General features: G+C 32.4%; 1 protein-coding gene across 1 annotated transcript in view; it reads left to right on the top strand.

Moving 5' to 3' along the window:
* Positions 1–12,914, top strand: part of LOC139505659 (transient receptor potential cation channel subfamily A member 1-like) — a gene marked incomplete in the record, with an annotated part of 42,953 nt that overhangs the window by 25,641 nt on the left and 4,398 nt on the right. Inside the window, 13 exon segments of the mRNA XM_071295177.1 lie at positions 638–787; positions 1,040–1,117; positions 1,443–1,643; positions 3,741–3,904; positions 4,286–4,450; positions 5,037–5,151; positions 6,721–6,887; positions 7,292–7,373; positions 7,637–7,711; positions 8,514–8,609; positions 8,999–9,069; positions 11,925–12,096; positions 12,490–12,579. Coding sequence (XP_071151278.1) covers positions 638–787; positions 1,040–1,117; positions 1,443–1,643; positions 3,741–3,904; positions 4,286–4,450; positions 5,037–5,151; positions 6,721–6,887; positions 7,292–7,373; positions 7,637–7,711; positions 8,514–8,609; positions 8,999–9,069; positions 11,925–12,096; positions 12,490–12,579 — 1,626 coding nt within the window.

Here is a 12,914-nt window from a genome sequence, read left to right as displayed (position 1 = left end):
AAATAACAAAAATACCGATTAGAAAATTTATAGACTTTAAGTTCTTTTTGACAATGAGATCTTTTTTGTTTCTTTTAAATCGTTTATCACGACTATTAAATTTTGTCCATAAACTCTAGCCCTTGCTGCATTGTGTTCCATGGAACAATGATAACGAGTATGCTATTCTAGAAATGAAATTGTTTCTTTACCATATGTCTAAATAAATCTAATTATTATCTTCGTTGTTTAAGGGAGCTGATATCAATGCTTTAGATGCTAATGGTAGGACTCTATTGTTTGTTGCTGTTATCTAAAGGTGCCTGAAATACTGTGAAACATGCTGTCTAAGAGAGGAGCTAATATATCTAATCATTGTCTATGCTTTAGGGAGCTGATATCAATGCTTCAGATGCTAATGACAGGACTCAATTGTTTATTGCTGCCTCTAAAGGTGCCTGGAGTACGATGAACATGCTGATAAAGAGAGGAGCTCACATATCTAATCATTGTCTATGTTTTAGGGAGCTGATATCAATGCTTTAGATGCTAATGACAGGACTCCATTGTTTGTTGCTGCCTCTAAATGTGCCTGGAGTACGATGAACCTGCTGATAAAGAGAGGAGCTCACATATCTAATCATTGTCTATGTTTTAGGGAGCTGATATCAATGCTTTAGATGCTAATGATAGGACTCCATTGTTTGTTGCTGCCTCTAAAGGTGCCTGGAGTACTGTGAACCTGCTGATAAAGAGAGGAGCTCACATATCTAATCATTGTCTATGTTTTAGGGAGCTGATATCAATGCTTTAGATGCTAATGATAGGACTCCATTGTTTGTTGCTGCCTCTAAATGTGCCTGGAGTACTGTGAACCTGCTGATAAAGAGAGGAGCTCACATATCTAATCATTGTCTATGTTTTAGGGAGCTGATATCAATGCTTTAGATGCTAATGATAGGACTCCACTGTTTGTTGCTGCCTCTAAAGGTGCCTGGAGTACTGTGAACCTGCTGATAAAGAGAGGAGCTCACATATCTAATCATTGTCTATGTTTTAGGGAGCTGATATCAATGCTTTAGATGCTAATGATAGGACTCCATTGTTTGTTGCTGCCTCTAAAGGTGCCTGGAGTACTGTGAACCTGCTGATAAAGAGAGGAGCTCACATATCTAATCATTGTCTATGTTTTAGGGAGCTGATATCAATGCTTTAGATGCTAATGATAGGACTCCATTGTTTGTTGCTGCCTCTAAAGGTGCCTGGAGTACTATGAACCTGCTGATAAAGAGAGGAGCTCACATATCTAATCATTGTCTATGTTTTAGGGAGCTGATATCAATGCTTTAGATGCTAATGATAGGACTCCATTGTTTGTTGCTGCCTCTAAAGGTGCCTGGAATACTGTGAACCTGCTTATTAAGAGAGGAGCTAACATATCTAATCATTGTCCATGTTTTTAGGGAGCTGATATCAATGCTCTAGATGCTAATGATAGGACTCCATTGTTTGTTGCTGCCTCTAAAGGTGCCTGGAGTACTGTGAACCTGCTGATAAAGAGAGGAGCTAACATATCACTGAAGGACGAGAAGAGCAGAAACTTCCTACACGTCATAATTAAAGGAGGAGGAAGTCTCAATATGTTTGAAGACGATGTTTTCAAAGTAAGTCAACACTAAAATGATTAGCATTTCCCATTCATTCTGAGTAGATATCACGGGTTATCATTTGTCATAAACTAATTTTAGTAATGTATTGTTATTCTGTGGTTGTCGAAATGTACTTTTATATTATTAGACCCTAACCCTTACCCTAACCCTAATCCTGATTATTCTTGCATTCATTTTTAACGTACTCCCGTCATGTAATGTTGTAATTTTAGCAATATATTTAAAATTCCCAACAAAGCGGGAGGTTTGGCTAGCCAGAAAACGTGGTTCAACCCACCTTTTTTTCTGAAAATTTTCTCTACTAAGTCAGGAATATGGCAGTTGTTATCTGAAATTTTTATTGTATGTATATTGCATTGTCGTTGCTTTTTGTAGTACTTCAATGTTGCTGTTGTTTCGTTGTTTTCTTCTTTAAGCTGATGTGTTTCCTTCGTTTTAGTTTGTAACAGTTTTTTTTTCTCTCAATCGTTATTCGCTTTTCAACAGCGGTATACTACTGTTGCCTTCATTTGTATTTTATGTTTTAAAACTTGTCTTAATAAAATGCATATACATTTTTTGTATTTCTTCTCAATATAAAAACAACATATCATTCCAAGCAGTAAGGCAAAAACGTGTTTCCATCCGAAGTAAGAGCACTGACAGATCTTAACCTTCTTCTATATAAAACTAGTTAAATTGAAACCACTAGAAGGAATCATTGTTTTATCTTGTCATTGGTATTTCATTCTATAAAATAAGCAAATTAATATCGCATGAATGATATTTTTCTATAATATGTCATTATGATATATTTCTATTATGAATTACAATATACGTTGAACCACAAACGTCAAAATCATACAATCGCGTAGTGGAATTAACTATTTTTGGATTCTTATAAGTTCTATATATAACTTTTGGACTAGTTAAAATCTCAGTCTATTTCTGAAATTAATTCTTAAATACTTTTGATTTTTTAACCCTGTATGCTAACATTCCTATGTAAATTTTAAAATTGTTTGTATGCACATTGAACGACAAATTTATGTGACGTATTGAATTTTCTGACGTCAGACACTCAAATCAATAAATGTGTTCGTAGATAGTATATGTTTTTGTGTTTTGTTAGATTGTTCCTTTTGAAATTGTTATATGATGATGACTGATGTACCCATATTTTGACTATTATATTTATTGTGTCTGTTTATTTAACGCATCAATGTAAATATGTCGGAAATTGATGAGACTGTCATTAAAGTGAGAGGGTTAGCGCTATAGAACCAGGTTTAATCCACCATTTTCTACATTTGAAAATGCCTGTACCAAGTCAGGAATATGACAGTTCTTGTCCATTCGTTTTTGATGCGTTTTGTTGTTTGATTTTGCCATGTGATTATGAACTTTCCGAATTGATTTTCCTCTAAGTTCAGTATTTTTTGTGATTTTACTTTATACCACTGTATTTAAAGATAATTTGACACAATTTTTAATACATTTACCTCGTCGAAAGAAACTTAAGGATGTACTTAGGTGAGGTTTTGAAATTCGTGTCAAATTTTCGGGCTCCTTGGTGTTTTTCCATACAAAACATGGTAAAATATTTTGCCCCATAACTAACACCCATTCTTTTCAAATTAGACTAAATAGCTCATGAAAGGTCATTTACCAAAATGTTAGAAGATTCTTAATTTTCTTTCTTTTGTTTTGGGACCCAAATAATACCAATGCAAACATAAGGTATAAGTCCGAGTCAGCCTTTCCCCGCCATATTTTAAATCTCGAAAAGGAGGTCCATGACCTATCAATATTTTTAGCTTATTTTTATCATTAAATAATGCTCTACCAGCTTAAAGTATCAATTTTAAATTCTTGATTTATTAATTTTCACCTAACCTCACCTAAGTACATCCTTAAAAATTAATTTCATTTGAAAAAAAACCATGTTATCTTCATTACACGGGAAACAGTAACACATACACCATAAAACAAATAAGTGATCTTATTGGTTGTGAATTATAGAATATATGCATGGAACACATATTCAAGTCTCGAGCTATTTAATACGTTATTTTTTTTTCAACAATCTAACTTTTATTTGACTTATTACAGAATGTGAAGAATCTACTGAACGAGACTGATGACATTGGCTGTACGCCCCTTCATTATGCCACACGTGAGGGACAACTGAATGCTATTGATACCTTGATGAGCATGGGAGCACTGTTAAACCCAAAAAATAAAATGAAGCAATCACCTCTCCACTTTGCAGCAAGGTAAACATTAATGAGTACTTGATTGTAATCATCGTATCAACTACCAAGTTGTTGGAAAATTACAATAATTTTAAATGGTTTCAAGATGCATGTAACCCTGAGTCATCAAACGGATTTGATTTACAGTGATGTAATTTCATATATTTAATGATTTTGTTTTTCTTGGCTTTGGCTGTGTTTTTTTCTTTTTTGGTATAATCAACTGTTCAAATATTGAATAAGTTAATACTTTTTTTGAATTATCAAGTATTTTTGCCTCGAGCATCAAATACGACACATGTATTGTCATCATGCGCCTATAGTGCATACAGATTTGTACTTATATATCTATTTTGTATTTTGTATTTATATATTCTATTTATAAACCCTTCTGGTTTTCAGATATGGCCGATATAATACATGTAAACGTCTTCTAGACAGTAAAGACGGACCAGGGATTATCAACGAGGTGGATGAAGACGGTAGTACAGCACTTCATCATGCTGCTAAAAATGGACATGTTAAAATCATCACACTACTGATGCAAAGAGGAGCATATGTTACAAGGTATGTCTAGACGAATTAACTAAAATAAAAAGAACAAAAACAATTTAAAAGTAAAATCACTAATTATGCTAAACATTTACTATTTTGACTATTTGCTATCAACAGTTTCCTTTGCCTTGTTAAAAAGTATCACGTGTTAATCGGTTTTCATAAAGTAAGGCTCAAAAGTTTGTTCTACTTACAGTTTTACAAAGTAGATGATGAGACTTTAAAATAGTTATCAAAGGTACCAGGATTATAATTTAGTACGCCAGACGCGCGTTTCGTCTACATACGACTCATCAGTGACGCTCATATTAAAATATTTATAAAGCCAAACAAGTACAAAGTTGTAGAGCATTGAGGCTCTAAAATTCCAAAAAGTTGTGCCAAATACGGCTAAGGTAATCTATGCCTGGGATAAGAAAATCCTTAACCTGCAACCAACCATCATACCTGAACTTATTAATATGTAACGAAAAGTACAGATAATGCACTACTATGTTCTGTAAATAAGTACTGAAATATTATTTTATATACTTTACAACTTATTGTCGAGGAAAAATTTGAACTAATTAAAAATAAGAATAAAATCTTTCTTTGATAGGGACCATGAAGGTAACACACCTCTCCACATGGCTGTCATACATGGACACACTAGAAGTATGAGATGTATTCTCAATGTCCATGGTAACCTACTAGATTCAAAAAACAATGATGGGGTAAGATGTATTGGTAATAATAAGAAAATAACGAAATTCAGGATACTTACCAATGGGATCACTTCAACAATTATCCATCAAACCTATAGACAAGGATGTGAAAGATTTATGTCACATTACATACACCCTATCCAATGAGCGAGCTAAAATTCTTCTTGTTTTGACATTTGACAAACACTGATGAAAAAATATGAAAAATGGACATTATACATGGATTGTCGACATAACTTATTGTAGCAACATTCAAGGATTGTTTGCTTATGTAGTTTATATCTCCCAGCTGTTACGATATTCTTCGATTTGTATTTCATGTCAGAATGTATTTGAGAGCGGTTTCTGCCAACAATGAAGTTACTGAAACAAGAGAAATCAAAAACATTTACGGACGCCATCACGAGTTGGTTGACCGTCATGAAATACTTGTTTCACAGATGACGACATATATGTGCCAATTGTAGTAACTGAAATCCTGTCCTCCTTTCCTCGAAAGTGACTTATTACCGGCTTTGCATTTACATAGATAACATGACCGATGCCACATGTGGAGAAGGACATTCTTACCCATTCGGAAATCCTGTGATCACACTTGTTTTTGTTGCTTTAACATTGCTCAATCTTGAGTTTTTTGTAATGCTTTTTGTGTACTATTTTTTGTATTATCGTTGTTTGTCGTTTTTTATCATTATTTTTTATTTTGTGTTTGGCTTATCAGTTTGTTTTCTTTGGACATTATATACTTAACTGAATTATAGTGTTGTTGGTTTGTCTTTTCCCACTGTTCATTAAGGTAAATAACTAATACTTTTGACATTCATACGACTGTCATATAAGTGAATGGTTTAGCTACATGTAGCTATAAAAGCAGTGTTAAGCCACCATTTTCTACATAACAAAATCATGTACCAAGTCTGAAATACGACAGTTGTTAGCCATTCGTTTTATGTGTTTGAGCTTTTGATTTTGCATTTTGAGTAGGGACGTTCAATCCTAATTGTTCCTCAGAGTTCTGTATTGATTATTAGTTTGCTTTTCATTATATGCAAATTGCGTCGCTTGGATATTTGCACACCAACTAAAATTTAATTTGGGATTTAAGCATCTACTGATAGACTGACAGTGTTTTGTCTATCAGCTCATAGACTTAATTGTGTCAATTGACCGTGACATCATCAACGTTTATTTCGCGAATTACATCGGTTTTAAATGGAAATTTTAAATTAAATTATAAGGAATGACTGTAATATTTTTTTTCTGTTTATTCGAAATAACATAAAAACGTGGTGCACACTTTTAATTAACACGCTACACGGATTATTCGATGTGCACCACATTTTTATTGTATTTCTTCATAGACAGAAAACATATAAATGTCATTCATCCAACTATTGAAATGAAATTATGTATCTTATTACTTGTGATCATGATTGTCCATCTTGCATAGCTCTTTTGAATAATTCTTCTTCATATGTACATATTATTTAATGTGGACTTAAAAAATAGAAACGGAAGAATCAACGTTAATGTAGTTTAAAATTATGTCTTAATATGTGGGAAATATTTGTTTTATAGAATACAGCTTTACATGTAGCGTGTCAAGTTGGACAAGTACCGGCAGTTACACTTCTAATGAGCGCTGACGCTAACTTTTCGCTTAATGAAAATGGGGGAACATTTTTTGATATGGCGATTGACAACAAACACACAGACGTTGCAACTGCTATAGTAAAACATCACAGGTAATTACATTTTGTTTAAACGTAGTTGAAATATTTAACTGTACTAAATATGGTTTGTATTGTTTTTTTAGGATCTGGATACATAAATAGTTTGGCATAGAACAACACTGAAGAGAAACAAATTGTCGAAATGCGAATCTTGTACATTAAAGTTGTTACGTTTTTATGTTATTCAGAGGATTGTTTTCCAATACTCGCATAAAAAATATGTTAACACACTCTTCTTTATATAACGTGGAAGTATTCTGTTTTGTATATCGATGTTTGCATTGCTACGAAACAGTGATGTTACAATTAATTTTGATATTTGACCTTGCTGATGACAAATTATCTGTCTTTATTATAACAGTACTGTAATAGTATATTATATCTTATATCTTCATTTTGATTAATTTTATTAACAGGTGGATTGAAGTATTGCACACATCTTCAGACGCAGGTTGTGGTATGAGCCGTTTGATAGAACATTTGCCAGACGTTGGCATGGTATGTTTTTCTGGAATATAACAACGGAAATATTAACAATTTAAAAAGGTTTTTCATGCTCATGTATTTTTTTTAATTATCAACTACTTAACTTTAAAAACAATATTTACTCTGATTGTCTTTCATTAATTGAAACACATTATTTTCAGAAATAACATTATGAGTTAATTACCAATGAAAACTGATACAGTTATTATTACATCACATGAAAAGTAAATACATATTGCTATTTAAAAGTAAATACATAAAGACTTTTACTTCAGGTTGTTTTGGACAATTGTCAAAAAGATTCCAAAAGAGATGAGAAAACTGGAGGTTGTAAAATCAGAAATTCATACGTAAGCATTAATTTACACATGAGATACTGGTACTTCGATAAACAGTCAATGGAATTTAAAGGATGAATAATCACGAGTGTTTGTAATTTTTTTAATGATAATATTTCTAACTTGCTATTCATAAGACTTTATATATTGGTGATTTAAATTATAAAAAAGTAAAATCACAAAAATACTGAACTTAGAGGAAAATCAATTCGGAAAATCCATAATCACATGGCAAAATCAAATAACAAAACGCATCAAAAACGAATGAATAAGACTGTCATATTCCTGACTTGGTACAGTTTGTTTTTGTTTTAAGTTTTTTGTCTCTAATTCACCAGATGAAGGGGCATCAAGTGTAGACGTCGTGTTCACTGAATATGGTTATATTTTATCATATAAAAATTACTGTCTTTTCTAAAATGAAATGCTGCTTCTTCTTTCTGTCTTTACTTTGAAAAAATAACCCAAAATTATAGTCATTCGTTTTAATCACTGAAATCTGCATCCATTGTGATACTAGTAGCCTAATTAACTCAGGAACCCATTATTACCAAAGGTCATTAGGTAAAAATATCAAATAAACCGAGGCTTCCACGAGCCCTAGTTTTACTTAAATATATTTTCCCACAACAAATTGAAAATTTAAATCACTGGAAAATATTTGTTTTCAATATGGATTCATCAGATTATATGGATATATGGTTTAATAAATTCGTTTTCTTTTTCAGTTTTCATAAATGGTTAAAACGTTTAATGATATGCAAATAATGAGCAAAGTTTTTTTTTAAAATATGGTTGCTATATTTGTTTTTAGATAGATTATGATTTCCAATTTCTGCAGTGTCCATACACTTACACCAAAGCAAAACAAAATCCAGGAGAAGAAGTTCTGCCAATGTATGCGCTGAATGTAAGTATTTCGTTTACTCCATCATGACAATTAGTGTGTGTGATTTTCATTATTTTTCAGTTCTTTTGATTATTAGTTTAAACATTTATTTCTAATTGCTAGTATTTTTGTAGGGACAACAATGTTTAAAATCTCTTCATGTTCAATCTGTAGAATAGTTGTCTCTTTAGCAATCTTGTTCAAGATATCAATATCACTGCTGAAATATTTAGTTATTAATGGATCCTTTAAAAACTGCTGTGGTATAGTTATAGTTTCAGATGATGGCTTGAAAAACATCAACATGCATGTTTAGCGTTTTGCGTACTATATTATGGTATTCCTAGCGATGTCTCATTAGCTTGAACGTTTCAAAATTCTATATTTATATGTTTTCATTTTATTTACAGCTCATGGTGAAGTTTGGTAGAGTTGAGTTACTATCTCATCCTGTTTGTAAAGCCTATCTCTCCATGAAATGGTATTATCTAAGTTGAACATTATATAATATTTATATGTTACTGTAAAACGTCTTGATATTAGTCATCGATTTTTCTTAAGAGCGCTTGATCGTTACAAGTAACGATACTATACAAAATAAATAAATTGTATATTCGCATAATACCACATAAAAAGTCAAACCATCTATATAAATATCTATGAATATTTCTGTTAACATGTATCCTTCATCAGTATGATTATGATGATGTAAAATGAATCGCACCAACCAAATCTTATTTAACTTAAGCAACCTTTCTATATTCAAATAAAGGCAACAGTAGTATACCACTGTTCGAAAATCATAAATCGATTGAGAGAAAAACAAATACGGGTTACAAAACCGAGGAAAACATGTAAAATATAAAGGAAAAAAAGGAACAACAAGAACATCAAAGTGCCACAAAAACAAACGACAACACAAATAGAAACAATTTTTATAATAAAAACTGCCACATTCCTGACGAACTAACAAAATGGAGGGTTGAAACTGGTTAAATGGCATGCAAAACCTACTTTATGACAATGTTAAAAATATCGCAAAAACACTATGTGACAGAAATACAGCACAAGCGAAGGGCCAAGTGAGCTTTTCTCATCACTTGGCGTCCGGCGTCCGTCGTCGTCGTCCGTCGTCGTCCGTCGTCGTTAACTTTTACAAAAATCTTCTTCTCTGAAACTACTGAACCAATTTAACCAAACTTGGCCACAATCATCATTGGGGTATCTAGTTTAAAAATTGTGTCCGGTGACCCGCCTTACCAACCAAGATGGCCGCCATGGCTAAAAATAGAACATAGGGGTAAAATGCAGTTTTTGGCTTATAACTCAAAAACCAAAGCATTTGGAGCAAATCTTACAGAAAATAAAATTGTTTATCAGGTCAAGATCTATCTGCCCTGTCAGCAATAATGTCCAGCAGAGTAAGATTTACAAATAATTCACATGACAGAAATGGTCAGTTGACCCCTTTAGGAGTTATTGCCCTTTATAGTCATTTTTTATACATTTTTCGTAAATTTTAGTATTCTTTTACAAGAATCTTCTCCTCTGAAACTACTGGGCCATATTTAACCAAACTTGGCCACAATCATTATTGGGGTATCTTGTTAAAAAATTGTGTCCGATGACCTGCCAAACCAACCAAGATGGCCGCCATGGCTAAAAATAGAACATAGGGGTAAAATGCAGTTTTTTGGCTTATAACTCAAAAACCAAAGCATTCAGAGCAAATCTGACGGGTAGTAAAATTGTTTATCAGGTTAAGATCTATCTGCCCTAAAATTTTCAGATGAATCAGACAACCGGTTGTTGGGTTGCTGCCCCCTAAATTGATAATTTTAAGGAAGTTTTACTGTTTTTGGTTATTATCTTGAATATTATTATAGATAGAAATAAACTGTAAACAGCAATAATGTTCAGCAGAGTAAGATTTACAAATAAGTCAACATGACGGAAATGGTCAGTTGACTCCTTTAGGTGTTATTGCCCTTTATAGTCAATTTTTAACCATTTTTCGTAAATCTTAGTAATCTTTTAGAAAAATCTTCTCCTCTGAAACTACTAGGCCAAATTTAACCAAACTTGGCCACAATCATCATTGGGGTGTCTTGTTTTTAAAATGTGTGGCGTGACCCTGCCAACCAATCAAGATGGCCGCCATGGCTAAAAATAGAACATAGGGGTAAAATGTAGATTTTGGCTTATAACTCTAAAACCAAAGCATTTAGAGTAAATTTGACAGGAGTAAAATAATCTATTAGGTCAAGATCTATCTGCCCTCAAATTTTTAGAAAAATCGGACAGCCCGTTGCTGGGTTGCTGCCCCTGAATTAGTAATTTTAAGGACATTTTGCAGTTTTTGCTTATTATCTTGAATATTATTATAGATAGAGATAAACTGTAAGCTGCAATAATGTTCAGCAACGAACGATCTACAAATAAGTCAAGATGACCAAAATTGTCAGTTAACCCATTAGGAGTTATTGCCCTTTATAGTCATTTTTAACCATTTTTCTAAAATTTTAGTATTCTTTTAAAAAATCTTCTCTGAAACTACTGGGCCAAATTTAACCAAACTTGGCCACAATCATTATTTGGGAATCTAGTTTTAAAAATGTGTGGCGTGACTCTGCCAACCAACCGAGATGGCCGACATGGCTAAAAATAGAACATAGGGGTAAAATGTAGATTTTGGCTTATGACTCTAAAACCAAAGCATTTAGAGCAAATCTGACATGGGGTAAAATAATCTATCAGGTCATGATCTATCTGTCTTGAAATTTTCAGACAAAACTGACAACCTGTTGTTGGGTTGCTGCCCCAGAATTAGTAATTTTAAGGAAATTTTGCAGTTTCTGGTTATTATCTTGAATATTATAATAGATAGAGATAAACTGTAAACAGCAATAATGTTCATCAAAGTAAGATCTACAAAAAGTTAACATGACCAAAATTAAGGAGTTATTGCCCTTTATAGTATTTTTTTAACAACTTTAATAAATTTTTGTAAATTTTTAGAATATATTTTCCACTGTAATTACTGGGCCAAGTTCATTATAGATAGAGATAATTGTAGCAAGAAGAATGTCCAGTAAAGTAAGATCTACAAACACATGATCACCAAAACACAATTTCGTCATGAATTTATCTGTGTCCATTGTTTAATATGCACATAGACCAAGGTGAGCGACACAGGCTCTTGAGAGCCTCTAGTTTGGGTAACCTGTTTATTATATATATATAATTAAAATTTGTATGGCAGTTTGTGGTGCATGAATGATTTAAAGCACATCTGGTCATTTAGTTGATACTAATTGCAACTGTTATATTTTTCAGGCTAGCCTATGGAGTATGGCTGTATTCTATCAACTTTATTATGTACATTATTTTCCTTGTATTGTTGACATATATGGTATCATTACCATGTGTTAACAACTTCTCGCCAAATAGTACAAATACTACAAACTACACTTTAAGAAAAGATGATAATTCTTACATCTGTCACCAGGTAACTTGTGGTTAATTTGAAAGATATTTATGGATACATGAATACTGTTATAGGAAATTACAATGGTTCAAACTAAATATGAATAAAAATAGTTGTACTTTATATAAAAGACAACTGATTAACAATTAAAGAAAACTTACTATCTCACAGAAAACGACAACGACGAAATATTGCACACAACCACAAAGATACAAGTGAACACTTCATATTAGGTTTTATTCTGTTGGCATGCGTTTTATGTTTTGTTGTCTCATATTCCATATTTTTAACGGGTGTTAAATGTTTCACACTGATTTTTACATACCATTTCGTTTGACCGTTCGTAATTGTATTATAACATATAGATAGTGACTACATAGATTTTCTTTGAAATATTTCATTTGCATTTTTCAGACAGGCATGGGGTTAGAGTTGAGTAAATGGGTAGTTCTTCTTTTCACAGTTCTTAATATTCTGAAAGAGATATTTCAAATGGTTCAACAGGTATTTATTATTATAAATATTATGCTAGGTCAAATGTATATAACTTTATGATGGCGTACATGTATATTACAGAAACCTAATATATATATTTTGGCATCTGTTTGAATGTATAAGTTGTAAAAACACTTGACCACATACGACTGATCAGTGACAGCGCTCGAAGCAAACCTTTTAGAAACTCAAAGCAAATAAACAACTGAAGAGCATTGGAAACCTAACATATGTTTATCTACAATACTACACGACTTCTATAAAAATGAATCACATGACATTAGTTCTGATACTTTTAAATGTTAATGTGATTTTAGATCTACCAAGTAGTCAGTCCAATTGAC

The sequence above is a fragment of the Mytilus edulis genome, chromosome 1 (assembly GCF_963676685.1).
Source record: "Mytilus edulis chromosome 1, xbMytEdul2.2, whole genome shotgun sequence".
NCBI lineage: Eukaryota > Metazoa > Mollusca > Bivalvia > Mytilida > Mytilidae > Mytilus > Mytilus edulis.
The sequence above is the reverse complement of the archived record's forward strand: the minus strand, read 5'-3'. Positions and strand labels throughout refer to the sequence as shown.